The following is a 16,462-nucleotide window of genomic DNA, read 5'->3' on the forward strand; positions in this document are numbered from 1 at the left end:
AAAGTCACTGATTACTAACACTTCACTATTACTGCCACCCTCACCACTATTACCATCACTATTACCACCATTAACATCCATATGTATCAATATTCTATAGGTCACTTGTCTTATTTATTAAACATAATACATGACAAAGGAAACTTAAAGAAAGAAGGTTTTGTTAATCTGGCTCATAGTATCAGCGTTGGAAAAGGCATGATGACAAGAGTTTGAGATAGCAAGTTTCATTGCATATGTAGTCAGAAAACAGAAAGTGATGAATGCCACTGCTCAACTGACTTTCTTTTTTTGTTGAGGGTTCCAGTACATGAAATGAAATTAATCACATGTAAGTGGTCTTCTCACCTCAATGAACCTAATCTAGATAAACCCGATAAACCCTCACTAAATCTCATGGCAGATATACTGTTGGCCTAAGGTCATGGGTCTTCTCCTGGCAAGTTAAAGATACTTAGCTGACATCATGTGTACAATAAAACTCAGGTAAAACCAGGGTAGATCAAGGAAACCCAGAGCTCCAGCAGAGATTCAGACAGGCACAGATACCTCAGGTTTCTGCTGCCTTGATTGAAAAATTAGAAACAACTGAAGTGGGGGAGTCCATAGAGCATATACAATTCTTAGTCCTTAGAGGTTAGTAGATGGTAGTCCAGTGCCCCACAGTGTTTAGAAATGTGCTCTACACACTGATGGAGAAAAATAACCTCTTTCTTTGAACATTCTGAACATGCTTATGCCTGTAACAAACTGATAATGGCCTTCATCCTATGTTCTTGTTTGGTTGCAGCTCCTTCTGAGGTGACATTTGCCATTGATGTTGGGAATGGCCCTGTTGAGCTCCTCGTCCAGTCTCCTTTTCCTCTAAATGACAACCAATGGCATTATATCCAGGCTGAGAGAAACCTTAAGGAGACCTCACTGCAGGTGGACAACCTTCCACGGAATATAAGGAAGACCACAGAGGACGGACACTTCCGACTTCAACTAAATAGCCAGTTTTTTATAGGTAGGAGATATCACGAATCATACTTTATGATAAACACCTAGAAGATGATTTTTTTCTCTCTAGGTCAAAAAAAAGTTCTAGTATTTTATAACTAGGAAACAGTTAAAATATGATGTTATTTTTCACCATAAGTTTAATTTTATAAATTGTTTTATTCTTACTTTATGGTCATTGAAGTAAAGTTTATTTCACTCCTTCATACATTAATGGGCCATCTCACACTGTTTTGATTCTATTTTTGTGAATATATTGTTTTCAGACATCTATGGAATTTTATCATTTGGGTCATTGTAATAAAAATTTACAGTATAGGCATAGAGATTGGAATCTCACTCTTTTTAGTGATCCTTGACTTCTAATACTGATAACAATCGTTAACAGAGTGATCACATAGTATGAGTAAACCAAAAAGTTAAGTTTTCAGTAGTAAACATGGGAGAGTGTGCTGGCTCGTTTTACATCCTCACAATGCAAGCTAGAGTCACTTGAAATAAAGACTGTCAACTGAGAAAATGCCTTCATCTGTTTGTACTGTAGGGAAGTTTGTAGAATATTTTTTAAGTAGTGACTGATGGAAGGGGACTGGAGGATTACTGGGATTACAGGTGTGCACCTCTATGCCTGGTGTATACGGTACTTGTGATCACGTAGAGGAAGCAAGTGTTCTATCGAATGTTCTATATTCTTAGTGAGTATACTTTTTTAAAATTTAGGGTTATTTTCATACTCTGTGAAAACACACTGCTGAGGTAGGGTTGCCTTGGTTTTGCACAGATAAGCAGCCTGGTCTCTGAGCAGATGTTGTCAGATGCCCATTCCCTCAGTGAGACTCAGCACTAGCACCAATATGGTCCCTGAACAGTTGTCTACTGACAGTAATGGGAGTTCAGAAGTCATGGCCTGGATCTGTTCTTTCCTTTATTTCATCATGGCTTCTTCCCTTCTCCCTACCTCATTTCCTCCATCAGTACCCATGGAGAAGCTAATATTATTCATTCATCCTTGTCTGATAGTTGGGATGAAAATGTGAATTAAGAAAATTCACTGTTGTTCATGGTGTTCATGTGTGTGTAACAGTATATATGTGTTTGTGTGTGAGTGTGTGTCTGACTGTGCATGTGCATATGTGTGTGAGAGAGAGATGGAGAGTGTTTTACATATGTTAGTCCAGTTCTTAATAAGGCCAATCTTTGCACTGTAATTTAGAAAACAGTACTTTGAAAAAAAATGTGTCAGAGCTATTAAAGGTAAAGCTTTAATAAACAAGTTTTGGATTTAAATGTTGGTGTAGCTTATTAACCTAAAAAGCTAAGGATGCACGCTTCAATGTAAAACTTGAATTTGGATGTTTAAATAGACCTATTTAAATAAATCTCAGATTAACATTTCTACATGTCATTCTTCACCTTTGTCGTGTACCAACACCCACACTTTGCAGCTCAAGTTGAACCATGCAACTCCATCTCCATTCCATGTGTATTTATTTGCTTCATTTATATTTGGGCAAATTTAATTTTTTTTAAATCTGAAAATACTTTCACTTAAAATGTACTTGCTAAAGGAAAAGAGGTACTAGAATATCAGACCATCATATTTTCATTTCCTCACCCACCATATACAAATATCTTCATTAGCTGTGTTTTATACATCCAGCAGCAACTAAGATTGAGTGATTTAAAATCTCATGATAACAGGCCCATCAATTAATTAATAACTCCTGTAAGCAATATGATATACTAATGAAAAATATTTATTTTGCTTTTTTATTTCTATTTAAACATCACATTTTATTTCTTGGAGAAGTGTGCCTCTTATCAAGATTTAATATGTTCTCTTTTTAAGTGGAATCAGTTCAAGTAATTTACAATTTTCCTAAACTATGCTTCATGTGAAAGTCTGATTTCTTGTCAGGCAGTATTTATGCATCTTTTGAGATGAAGTAGAATCTTCAAGATTGGCTTTTTACATGCTCATAGCTATGCAGCTATCACAAGAACAGAGATAAGATGACCTTTGTACAAGATAAAAGTGAAGAGAGACAGCAGCATTTTGTGTCATTTTTATCACTAAATATTTAAATTGATCACAAATGCAGAGAGCTGTGCAAGCATGTGCACAGGAAGAGACATCCTGATAGACTTGTAGCCAAGGTCTGCCTGAGGAGCATGCCCGATTCCTCTATGCTTCTCTCTCCAGTGAGTCCCATCTTAGAAATCACTGTACTTTTTTGAGTTTGTCTTCATGAAACTGAAAAGGGGGAAAACACTATTGGATGTCATCTTAGTCTGTTGCTTTATGTCTCACTGTTTAGTGTTCAGTGACAAATATGTTTGCAAATGCATCTGGACAAAGGCAGTTGAAGTCCCAACTTTTTGTGTAATTAATTTAAGTGATGAATAAATGAATGAGTGAAATTTTGCTCAGTCATTTCTCTTGTTTCCTGTTCAGTTGCTGTGATAAAATATCCCAACTAAAGCAACCATGAAGAAATAGCTTATTCAAGTTAATGATTCCAAGGTAAAGTAGAGTCAGGACCTTAGAGCAGCTCCTCACATCTACAGATAAGAAGAGAGAGAGAGAATGAGTACATGCCTGTTTGCTCTCAGCTCCCTTCTGCTCTTTTATTTAGTCCATTTTATTTTATTTTAGGACCTAAAACCACAGAATAGTGCCGCCAACTTTTATGTTAGAACCTCCCACACTGATTAACATAATCATTATTTTCCCCATAGACATGCCCAGATGCCAGCCTAATCACAATTCCCATCATTGAGAATCTTTAAACAGCTGATTCTGTATTGTTTCAAACTGGCAAAACTAACCATTGGCCTAAATGAAGAACTATGTTCTCCATCACACAGAAATGTGAAGACATTAGATGCTTATCTGTGGCAGCAGCAAAAGATTTCATTATTAGAGTGTGTTTCTTTATTGGAATTGATTGAATATGGCATTGTTTATGTATTGATATGGAGGTGCCTGTACAGATACCTTTGCCACAGGAACATATTTAAATCAAATTAAAGTGTCTTGCAGCATCGTGAACACTAGACCTCTACTGTGATCATGAGTGCTTTCGGTGTACAAGGCCCAGACTGCATCTTAAAAAATAGGATGGACAATGCAGCCACTTTTGATGAGAACTGATAGACTAAGATCAGAAAGGAGAGGAGAACCTCCCCTATCAGTGCACTTAGGGAGGGGCATGCATGCAGAAAGGGGAGGGAGGGTGGGGTCGGGAGGGGAGGAGGGAGGGGCTTATGGGGGAATACAAAATGAATAAAGTGTAATTAATAAAAATAAAAAAGTTAAAAAATAAATTAATTATAAAATGATAAATAAATAAATAATTAAATAAAAACAAACAATAACAACAAAAAAATAGGATGTACCAACTAGCATTACCTTTGTTTCTTCAAAGTGACAGCATGAAAAGTGCTGACCAATTACATTGCTTCATGGATTTCAGAATCAATATAGTAACTTGACAGTCTTTTGTTACCATGCCAGTTAGGAACACTTGTAACATTGCCATATTGTCTGATCAGTAACTTAGCAGAACACAAGAAATCGGATTGGATGTAGCTTTTAAAGTGTAATAAGTATCTGAAATACAACCTCACCATTGGAGGTGTTAACAGTTTAATTATCTCTGTTTTGTTAGGTTTTGTGTATGTAGATATGTATATGTGTGGTTTTGACTGCATCCTTGCATATGCATGAGCACATTTGTAATTACATATATATGTGTACATACATGTAGAGGGAGAAATCAGGAATATTCCTTGACTTTGTACTTTATAACTGAGTCAAGATCTCTTGTTAAACCCTTGATTTGTCTGCTGTGGGTAACCATCTTGCCCTTTGGAGTTATCTTTGTCTCCCAAGTGATAGCATTACAGGTAGCTGCCATAACAAACATGCCAGCTGCTATAGGAATACTGGAGATCTGAGATTCTGTTAGCACACTTGTGTTGTGATTTAGTTCTTACCCTTCCACTGTGATGAGACCTTGGTGGAGAAATAGCTAGCATAAGGATAAGATTGTCTTTGTCGACCCAACAAAAAAAGAGAACTTTAGGCCTATCTCTCTTATGAACATTGACGCAAAAATACTCAATAAAATACTTGCAAACCGAATCCAAGAACACATCAAAGATATCATCCACCATGACCAAGTAGGCTTCATCCCTGGCATGCAAGGGTGGTTCAACATACGGAAATCCATCAATGTAATCCACTACATAAACAAACTGAAGGAGAAAAACCACATGATCATCTCCTTAGACGCCGAAAAAGCATTTGACAAAGTCCAACACCCATTCATGTTTAAAGTCTTGGAGAGATCAGGGATACAAGGCACATACCTAAACATAGTAAAGGCAATATATAGCAAGCCTATAGCTAACATCAAACTCAATGGAGAGAAACTTAAATCAATCCCACTGAAATCAGGGACAAGACAAGGCTGTCCATTGTCCCCATATCTCTTCCACATAGTACTTGAAGTCCTAGCCAGAGCAATAAGACAACTAAAGGAGATCAAGGGGATACAAATCGGAAAGGAAGAGGTCAAAGTGTCACTATTTGCAGATGATATGATAGTATACATGAGCGACCCCAAAAATTCAACCAGAGAACTCCTTCAGCTGATAAACACCTTCAGCAAAGTGGCAGGATACAAAATCAACTCAAAAAAATCAGAAGCCCTCCTATATACCAAAGACAAAAAGGCTGAGAAAGAAATTAGGGAAACAACACCCTTCACAATAGCCACTAATAACATAAAGTACCTTGGTGTGACCCTAACCAAGCAAGTGAAAGACCTGTTTGAGAAAAACTTCAAGTCTCTGAAGAAAGAAATTGAAGAAGATATCAGAAGATGGAAAGATCTCCCGTGCTCATGGATTGGTAGGATTAACATTGTGAAAATGGCCATACTGCCAAAAGCAATCTACAGATTCAATGCAATTCCCATCAAAATACCATCTCAATTCTTTACAGAACTTGAAAAAAAGATTCTCAGCTTCATATGGAGAAACAAAAAACCCAAAATCTCCAAAACGATCCTGTACAACAACAGATCATCTGGAGGTATCTCCATTCCTGATCTCAAGCTGTACTACAGGGCAACAGTAATAAAAACTGCATGGTACTGGCATAGAAACAGAAAGGAGGATCAATGGAACCGCATAGAAGACCCAGAAATAAATCCACACACCTATGAATACTCGATATTCGACAAAGAAGCCAATTCCATTCAATGGAAAAAAGACAGCATCTTCAACAAATGGTGCTGGACCAACTGGATGTCTACATGCAGAAAAATGAAAATAGATCCATATTTATCACCCTGCACAAAACTAAAGTCAAAGTGGATCAAGGACCTCAACATAAAACCAGATACCCTAAATCAATTGGAAAAAAAAGTGGGGAACAGCCTAGAACTCATTGGCACAGGAGACAACTTCCTGAACAGAACACCAACAGCACAGGCTCTAAGAGCAACAATCAATAAATGGGACCTCATGAAACTGAAAAGTTTCTGTAAAGCAAAGGATACCATCATCAAAACAAAACGACTGCCTACAGATTGGGAAAGAATCTTCACTAACCCTTTATCTGACAGAGGACTAATATCCAGTATATACAAAGAACTAAAGAAGCTGAAAAGCAGCAAACCAAGTAATCCAATTAAAAAATGGGGAACAGAGCTAAACAGAGAATTCTCGACAGAGGAATATCGAATGGCAGAAAAACACTTAAAGAAATGCTCATCCTCATTAGCCATCAGGGAAATGCAAATCAAAACGACCCTGAGATATCACCTTACACCCATCAGAATGGCCAAGATGAAAAACTCAAGCAATAACACATGCTGGAGAGGTTGTGGAGAAAGGGGAACCCTGCTCCACTGCTGGTGGGAATGTAAACTGGTACAACCACTCTGGAAAGCTATCTGGCGCTTTCTAAGACAAATAGGAATAGTGCTTCCTACAGACCCAGCTATACCACTGCTAGGTATATACCCAAAGTTTGTTCAAGTACACAAAAAGGACACTTGCTCAACCATGTTTATAGCAGCTCTATTTGTAATAGCCAGAACCTGGAAACAACCTAGATGTCCATCAACGGTGGAATGGGTACAGAAATTGTGGTATTTTTATACAATGGAATACTACTCAGCAATCAAAAAGGAGGAAATCATGAAATTTGCAGGCAAATGGTGGGATCTAGAAAAGATCATTCTGAGTGAAATATCCCAGAAGGAGAAAGACAAACATGGGATATACTCACTTATATAGACCTATAAGATATGATAAACATAATGAAATCTATACACCTAAAAAAGATAATCAATTGAGCGGACATGGGGTAAGATGATCAATCCTCATTTAGAAAGACAGATGGGATGTGCATTGAACGTATGACAGGAGTCTACTGAGCGCATCTGAAAGACTCTAACTAGCAGTGTTTTCAAAGCAAAGACTCATGACCAAACCTTTGGCAGAGTACAGGGAATCATAAGAAAGAAGGGGAGTTAGTCTGATGGGGAAAGGATAGGAGCTCCACAAGGACCAAATATATCTGGGCACAGGGTCTTTTCTGAGACTGACATTCAACCAAGGACCATGTATGGACATAACCTAGAACCTCCACTCAGATGTAGCCTGTGGTAGCTCAGTAACCAATTGGTTTCCCAAAGTGAGGGGAACAGGGACTATTTCTAACAGGAACTCGATGACTGGCTCTTTGGTCTCCCCACCCCCGAAGGGAGGAGCAGTCCTGTTAGGCCACAGAGGAGGGCTTTGCAGCCAGTCCTGAAGATACCTGATAAAACAGGATCAGATGAATGGGGAGGAGGTCCCCCCCATCAGTGGACTTGGAAAGGGGCACGGTGGAGATGAGGGAGGGAGGGAGGGAGGGACTGGGAGGGAATGAGGGACCGGGACACGGCTGGAATACAGAGTTAATAAAATGTAACTGATAAAAAAAAATAAAATAAAAAAGAAAAAAAAAAAGATTGTCTTTGTCAGACCTCAACATAAAACTGGACACATTAAGTCTGTTAGAAGAAAAAGTGGGGAAAAGCCTTGAACTCATTGGCACAGGACATAACTCCCTCAACAGTTCTACACAAATAGCACAGGGTCTAAAATCAACAATAAATGGAACCTCATGGAACTGAAAAGCTTCTGTAAAGCAAAGGACACTGTTATCAAAACAAAACTACAGCCTACAGACTGGGAAAGGATCTTCACCAACCCTATATCTGACAGAGGGCTAATATATAGAATATATAAAAAGCTCAAGAAGTTAAAAAGCAACAAGTCCAGTAATCCCATTAAAAATGGGGTACAGAGCTAATCAGAGAATTCTCTATAGAGGAATATCAAATTGCAGAGAAACACTTAAAAAATGCTCAACATCCTTAGTCATCAGGGAAATACAAATCAAAATGATCCTGACATTTCACCTTACACCCATCAGATTGGCTTAGATCAAAAACTCAAGTGACAACACATTCTGGAGAGGATGTGGAGAAAGGGGAACCCTCCTCCATTTCTGGTGGGAATGTAAACTTGTACAACCACTGTGGAAATCAATCTGGCACTTTCTCAGACAATTAGGAATAGTGCTTCCCCAAGATCCAGCTATACCAGTCCTAGGCATATATCCAAAATATTCTCAAGTATACAACAAGAACATTTGCTCAACCACGTTTGTAGCAGCTTTATTTGTAATAGCCAGAAGCTGGAAACAGCCCAGATGCCACTCAGTTGAGGAATGGATACAGAAATTGTAGTACATTTACACAATGAAATACTACTCAGCAATTAAAAACAAAGAAATCATGAAATTTGCAGGCAAATGGTGGAAACTAGAAAAGATCATCCAGAGTGAGGTTTACCAGAAGCAGAAAGACACACATGATATATACTCACTTTAAGTGAATAGTAGACCTAATATAGGATAAACATATTAAAATCTGTATACCTAAAGAAGCTAAGCAAGGAGGAGCACCCTGGGTAAGATGAGCTGTCCTCACTCACTCAGAAAGGTAAATGGAATAGACATCTTAAGAGGGAGAAATAGGCAATAAGACAGGAGCCCACCACAAAGGGCTGTTGAAAGACTCAACCCTGCATAGTATCAAAGCAGACACTGAGGCTCATGGCCAAACTTTGGGCAGAGTGCAGGGAATCTTATGAAAGAGGGGGAGATAGAAAGACCTAGAGGGTACAGGAGCTCCAGAAGGAAAGCAACAACCAAAAAATCTGGACACAGGGATCTTTTCTGAGACTGATACACCAACCAAGGACCATTCATAGAGATAACCTAGAACCCCTGCATAGATGTAGCTCATGGCAGCTTAGTCTCCAAATGGATTTCCTGTAATGTGTATAGGGACTATCTCTGATATGAACTGATTGGCCTGCTCTTTGATTACCTACTACTGACGGGGGTGCAGACTTATCAGGCCACAGATGAAGACAATGCAGCCAGGCCTGATGAGACCTGATAGGCTAGGGTCAGAGGGAAAGGGAGGAGGAACTCCACTATCAGTAGACTTGGGGAGGGTCATTGAAGAAGATGAGGGAGGGTGGGATTGGGAGGGGTTGAAGGAAGGGTCTATAGCTGGGCTATAAAGTGAATAAACTCTAATTAATTAAAAAATAAATTTTAAAGATTTTCTTTGCCATACAATGGAAATGAAGTTCAGACTGACAGATCTACTCTCTGCATACTTCATGCAGAACAGCAAAGGAACTCAGAGTAATTTCTCTTTGGGTGTGGCATCCTTCCACATATGCTTCAAATGTATAGTAAATATTTGTGAAGATTAGTCTGTGACTCTTATTTCTGGTGTTACTACCTTCTGTTTCTTTCATACAAGTGCTTGAGTCAGCTGGTCACCTTGTAACCCTAGTCAGGAAGCAGAGGGTGATGCATGCAGGTGCTTAGGTCTCTCTTACCCCTTTTTATCCAGTCCAGGAAAGCAGCCAATGGATAGGTTACTGTCCAAATTTAGGGTGGGTCTCCCCACCACAAATAAGCCAATCTAGAAACTCCCTTATACACATGCCAGAGGCTTTTCTCCTATGGAATTCTAGATCTGTCAGACTAACAATTAAGATTTACCATGACAGATTTTAAACTTTTATAATCTATTTATTAGCTTTGGGCAAAGTATTTTATATAGTGAATAAATTAATAAATATCTAGGATAGAAGAAATGAGAGAAGAGAAGGAGTGGGATAAAGGAAGACAAAAAAGGAAAGGTAGAAAGAATTACAATGAGATAAAACAAAACAACAAAAACAAACTATTAATGTACTAATTTTTGTTAAGTCAGAGTCATATCTGGCCCACTCAGTGCTTGTAGACAGGGAGCTAAAGGTGATCATGGGAAAAGTGAGACTTCTGGACTTATGCAGAGACATAGACCCTAGACCCGAAAGTAATTTTATATATAATTGATATTTGTCTGTTGGTTCTTCTATATAGAGAGAAAGAGGGGATTGAAAGTAACCATGCCTGTACTCATTCTCTCTGTTGTTGACTTTGGATGTGAGGTGTTGCTTCAGTGTCCTACTTCTGCTTTCCCCAGTGATAGAATTTCGCGTGAAATTGTAAACTGAATAAGCCCTTTCTTCTCTGTTGCTTTTGTTGAGCTATTTTATCACATCAACTGGACAGAAGAAAAAGGGAAATGACTAAGCAAAACTTTCACTTATTCAATCAATCATTCCTTGCTTAGATGAATGTTGAGACTCTAATTGCCTTTGGCCAGATGACATTTACAAATGTACATGTACTAAACACTAAACAGTGAGACATAAAGCAACAGACTAAGAGGACATCCAACAGTGTTTTCCCATTTTCAATTTCATGAAGGCAAACCTAATAAATCACAGTAATTTCTAAGATGGGACTCACTGGAGAGAGAAGCACAGAGGAATTGCGCATGCTTCTTAGGCTGACCTTGGCTACCAGTCTATCACAATGTCTCTTCCTGTCCTAGCCACATGCTTGCACAGCTCTCTGCATTTGTGATCAATTTAAATGTCTGGTGATAAAAATTAGGCTTAGAATGAAGGCAGTACCTGTTAGTAATTGATTCATCCTTGATCCAAGAAAACACAATCGTAATGAACACACCCTATACTAGGGCCAGCTGAGACATGCTATCCCAAATTGCTTCTAGCTCCACCATCCAACCAACGGTCTTTGTTGTCAAGAAGATTAATGACAGGAGTCAAAAAGAGAAATGAATGTAGGTAGACTTCTAAGAACAGGAAACTATATAAGAGAGAAGCAGAAGCAAGTAGATTCTCTTTGTTGTGGTATTAACCTCAATTATTCAGTAGAATAGCTCAGCTCACAGATTCATGGTAGGAGTCCTCTGTAGTATTTTCCATTCAGCAGGTCTGATCTCACTTGGCTCTTTCATGTAAAGTTTATTTGATTCTTGACCATAGCCAAGGTGATCTTTCTGAAGTTGATTTCTCCACTGTGTGGAGTGAAGGGTAGCAATAACCACTTTTTTCCCCCATTGAGAATTAGAAAAATTTACTAAAATGTCTAGTATAACACAAGCATGTTCAATATGGCATGACTTGCAAGTAATGAAATTAATTTAATTCACAAGGAACTTGCTGATCAAGATTGATACTTTTGAGTGGTAGCCCAAGCCTTTAATCCCAGCACTCAGGGATGCAGAGATGCAGTGACTGGTGGATCTCTGTGTGTTCAAGACCAGCCTGGTCTACAAAGCAAATCCAGATTAGCCTTGAATCAGGACTACACAGAGAAACCTGTTTTGAAAAACCAAGAGAGAGAAAAAAGCAGAAAGAGAGAGAGAGAGAGAGAGAGAGAGAGAGAGAGAGAGAGAAGAGAGAATTTAAAGGATTCCCAACTACTAAAGATAAAACCATGTGTTTTTTTTTCTTCTACTTTTATAGTTCACTGTTATTTGAATTTTTCCTGGGAGATGTAAACAACTAGTTGTCTGTTCATCCTAGACAGAGCAAAAACTACAAACTAAAGAAGCAGTTCCACTCAAGTCTACCTTCTGTAGACAGGGAGTTCACTGGTTCCCTGTATGACAATAGATGAGGCAACATGGTGCCTCAGGTAGCTGCCTCACTGACAGCTCACTTTTGACTGGGGGATGACTCACACAAGCTGCATCCCTCAAGGTCCCTGAACAACTTACAGGCATCTTGAGGTGGGGCTCAACCATACCCTGTCCCAAGAATTGTAATTATTTATATAACCTTTGAGAGGGCAAGGGTGCAAACTTTGTTTATATCACTGGTCTCTAAGGAGGAATGTTATAACTTGGAAAAATATCTACTCAACAATTTACAGAAGTCAAGGTTTAAAAAAACCTCACATCAGAAAATAAATTAGGATGACAACAGATATACGTATGCACAGAGACAGCAAAGTAACTCTACGTGTTAAAAGTGGGTGGATCTGGGAAGAAGCAACAAGAAAGCAGACAGAGTGCCATCTGATTTATCAATGGACAACTCTCAGAAATTTCACAAGTATTTTTTTTTTTAAAAAAATTGGCACCTTGGGGATAGAAAAGTGTCTCATCAGACACAGGTGCTTGCTTCCAGGCCTGAGAACCTGAGTTAAATTCCGAGAACCTACATGGCAGGAGGAGAAAACTGACTCTTAAAACTTGTCCTGTAACACAATGACTACATGTGTCTCTCTGTGCTTGTATCTGTGTACATGTACTTGTGTCCTCACTGTGTGCATATACATGTCTTATGTATGTAGTGTTTGTGTTATCTCTCTGTGTATGTGTTACATGTATTTGTGTTGTCACTTTGAACATGTACTTATATGTATATATTTGTTTGTACTGTCTCTGTGTACATATGCACATATATGTGTAGATGTGTGTTTGGGTGTGGAGATGTGTGTTTGGGTGTAGTCTATATGTATATGTTTCTGTATATATATAAGTAAATGGATGTGCACATGTGTGTGTATTATTGGGATGGCATGAATTCTCTCAAAATTACCAAGCACTTAATCTAGTGTGTCATTCCTTACCATAAAAACAATCTATTATATAGAATTTTATTCCTTGTAAAAATAAAAAAAAAAGCCAGGGAAAAGCACCAACTGTAGGTCACCATTCAAGGTAGTACACAGTGCCTCATGTCACCATGTGGTGACAGCATCTTGAAAGGGCATGAGCTTCTTGTCTCAGAAAAATCATACTAACTTGTTTTATGTCTCTACACTGAGAAGTACATTTTTACAAGAGAAATCACCCCTGCCACCCTTTCCGCATTTATGAACTTGTTGACTAAGCCACACACACACACACAAATGTGCAATATATCTTGCATTTGCTACCTCTGCTATGAGAAAAATGACACTAACAAGATATATGAAGAGTTATTCAAATCCACGAAGGAGAGTGACTACAGAGTAAGGGAAAGAGAAGCAAGTGTTAGACTCTATATATCCTCCCCTCTTTGTTGCACAGAAGCCCCAGAAAAGAAATAATGAGCCTTTGTGATCAGCTTGTATGTGCCATTGATTTATCTTGTGGTTAAAGGAGGCTTACTCACTGAAATTGAAACAGACAAGGCAGTGCAATTGAGGTTTGGCCTCTTGGCCTGCATTCTTATCAGAACTGGAAACAACCTCAAGTTTTATCATTATTTCAGAGTAAGAAACTAGCCTTGTGCCTCAGGAATATTCTTTTTTTTTTTTTTTATTCTTTCAGCTCAAGCAGTGGACTCCACATGTGTGTTTCTTGGTCTGGCAACCTGGCATCTTAATTAGTTTTCTATTGTCATGATAGCACATCATAATCCCCCAAAATGCTTAATTTGTGCTCATGGATGCAAAGGGCCAGTGTCCATGACTATCATTGTAGGGAGCATGGCAACAGCAAGGCAGGCGCGGTGCTGAAGGAATAGCCAGGGGCATATATCTTGATACATAAGCATGAGGCACAGAGAGCTAACTGACTTTTGTAAACCTAAGAGCCAGTCTCAAATGACACATATTCTCCAACAAGATCACAGCTGCTAATTCTTCCCCGAAAGTTCCACCAACTCGAAAGCAAGTATAGAAACAGGATCTTAAGGAGGCTGTTCTCACTCAAATGACCACACCTAGGATGTGAGAAAGGTATATTTCTAGCCATCTACACTGCTCATTATGCTATCATGTCACCCACTACCCTGTCATTCTATCAACCTACAGATCTCCCCGATATCATGTGTGTTTGTGTGTGTGTGTATGTTTGTTGTTTGTGTGTATGTCTGTCTATGTGGTTGCACATGTGAGTGCATATGAGCACATGCACAGTACAGCATGGGGAGGTCTGATAACAGTCTTTAGACACCTTCCACAATTTGACTAAGACACTGTTCCTCATTGGGCAATCACTTCATCCTGTAGGCTAGTCTTCTGGCCTGTGAGCTTCCAGACATCTCCTTGCCTCTACCTCACATCTTACATCACTGGGGTGGCAGGCATGTGCCACATAACCTAGGTTTTTCCTCACTTCTGAGGATCAAACTCAGGTCCTCATGCTTGCAAGGCAAGCACTTTCCCAGCTAACCCATCTCCCCGGCCCCGACTTACAACTTTATTTACCTTGTTGACATTTTTCTTGTCCAAGACAGTACGTTTGATATGTCTATTCTATCTGCCTTGAAAAGCACACATGCAGACATAGTTTCAAGACTACTATTTCTCAGTCTCCCTAATGCTGTGAACTTTGTCATGTTGTGGTGACCTCCAACCTTAAAATTACCTTCATTGCCACTTTATATGTGTAATTTTGCTACGGTTATGAATCATGATGTAAATATCTGTGCTTTCTGATGGTCTTAGGTGACCCATGAAAGGTTTCTGATGGTCTTAGATGACCCCTATGAAATGTTGGTACACCCACAAAGGGATTGTGACCCACAGGTTTAGAATTGCTGTTCTAGACCAAAATTTAATAGAGTTGTAACATAAGGTGTTAAAGAGAAATGTGTCTCAGTTAAGATAGCTAATAGAGACAGAAAAATAATTGATTTGTAGTTTCTGCCCTCAGTATTTTCTCCTGCTCCTGTTTCTCCCACTCTCTTTTCTGTTCCCTCCTTCTCTTTCTTCTCATCTCCATTAGTCCAATTGATAGAACTCAAGGATTTGTACTCACTCTCCACACATCTGTGCATGACCTTGAGCTCAAGGTTTGAACACAAATTGCCTGTTTTCTAAAGCCAGAATGGGCCTCTGCCTCTTCTGAGATCTCCCAGAAATCTCAGCAGCTCACACATACAGGCTAATGGGATTTAGCTGTGCTTTCCATCTTCTTGTCTCTTGGCATACATGCCCTCTTATATCAAGGAAGATTGAGGCTTTCTATGTGCACAAAACAATGAAAAAGTTTAAATCTGTTCAGTGTTTGGTGGAGTGTATAAAAGCCTCTTCTGACCCCTTCCAGATTTTTTTTTTTAAGTTGGGAGTTAGTTTACAGCCCAAGTCTAAATGTGAGTCAAGAATTCTCATCTGTTAAATAATATTTTAATGGATATCCTCTAGGATCTCTATGCAGATAATACATAATGCACCTGCTGATTCATGGCAGTATGTGAAGACTCAAGAGAAGGTCCAGAGGATAGCAGTAACTGAGCACACTGTATTCCATGACCTGCATTAGGCTTTACAGCAAACACACGGAACAATAGATAGAATAGCTTAAACTTCCTAAATTCAGTTGTCAATATGGCTAACCAGTCAATGGTATGGAGTTGAACCCCAATTCCTGTCTTTCCCTCTTCCAGTGCACAGTCCTATACTGTATAAGCGTAAGGAAAAATGTTTCAGTTTTTTCTCTTTGGTGCACCTAACAGCTCTCTTTGAAATTGTCCAGCAGGGACAACTGACTCTATCCCTTTCATTTCAGATGAAAAACATTATACGCTGCATAAAAATTTGTATTTTATTTATGTGCAGAGATCATGGACATGTAAAGTTTTATTCTTAAGCATTTTAAGAAGAGCTATATTTCTCTCTCAGTCTCTCCCTCTCTCCCGGCAATTTTTTCTTTGAAATAGGGTCTCATGTATGGTAAGCTGGCCTTGAATGTGCTATGTAATAAAAGATAACCTTGAACTTCTCATCCTCCTGGCCTCTCATTCTAAGTGCTGAGATTATTAAAGTACACTGCAATGCATAGTTATCAGGTGGTACTAGGAATTGAACTTAGGGATTCGTGCATGCCAGGCAAGCAATCTACAAACTGACTCACATTCCCAGCCCTGACTTCCAGTTTAACTTCCTTTCTCTCACTGGGAACTTAAAGAAACATTTGGCAGAGCTGAAAATTGCGCCACAGCTAAGCGTTACCACAAAAATGCTACTCTCATGGAATAAGATGTTACAGGTGGACAGGAGGAAGCTAAAATGAAA

At 38.9% G+C, this 16,462-nt stretch overlaps 1 protein-coding gene across 3 annotated transcripts in view; it reads left to right on the forward strand.

Moving 5' to 3' along the window:
* LOC110563726 (contactin-associated protein like 5-1-like) overlaps positions 1–16,462 on the forward strand; it is a 785,262-nt gene that overhangs the window by 644,735 nt on the left and 124,065 nt on the right. For all 3 annotated transcript variants that reach the window (XM_060371606.1, XM_060371607.1, XM_060371608.1), the window contains exon 17: positions 791–1,009. In XM_060371606.1, coding sequence (XP_060227589.1) covers positions 791–1,009 — 219 coding nt within the window. The remainder of the gene's footprint in view (positions 1–790; positions 1,010–16,462) is intronic.

Source organism: Meriones unguiculatus, chromosome 18 (assembly GCF_030254825.1).
Source record: "Meriones unguiculatus strain TT.TT164.6M chromosome 18, Bangor_MerUng_6.1, whole genome shotgun sequence".
Lineage (NCBI taxonomy): Eukaryota > Metazoa > Chordata > Mammalia > Rodentia > Muridae > Meriones > Meriones unguiculatus.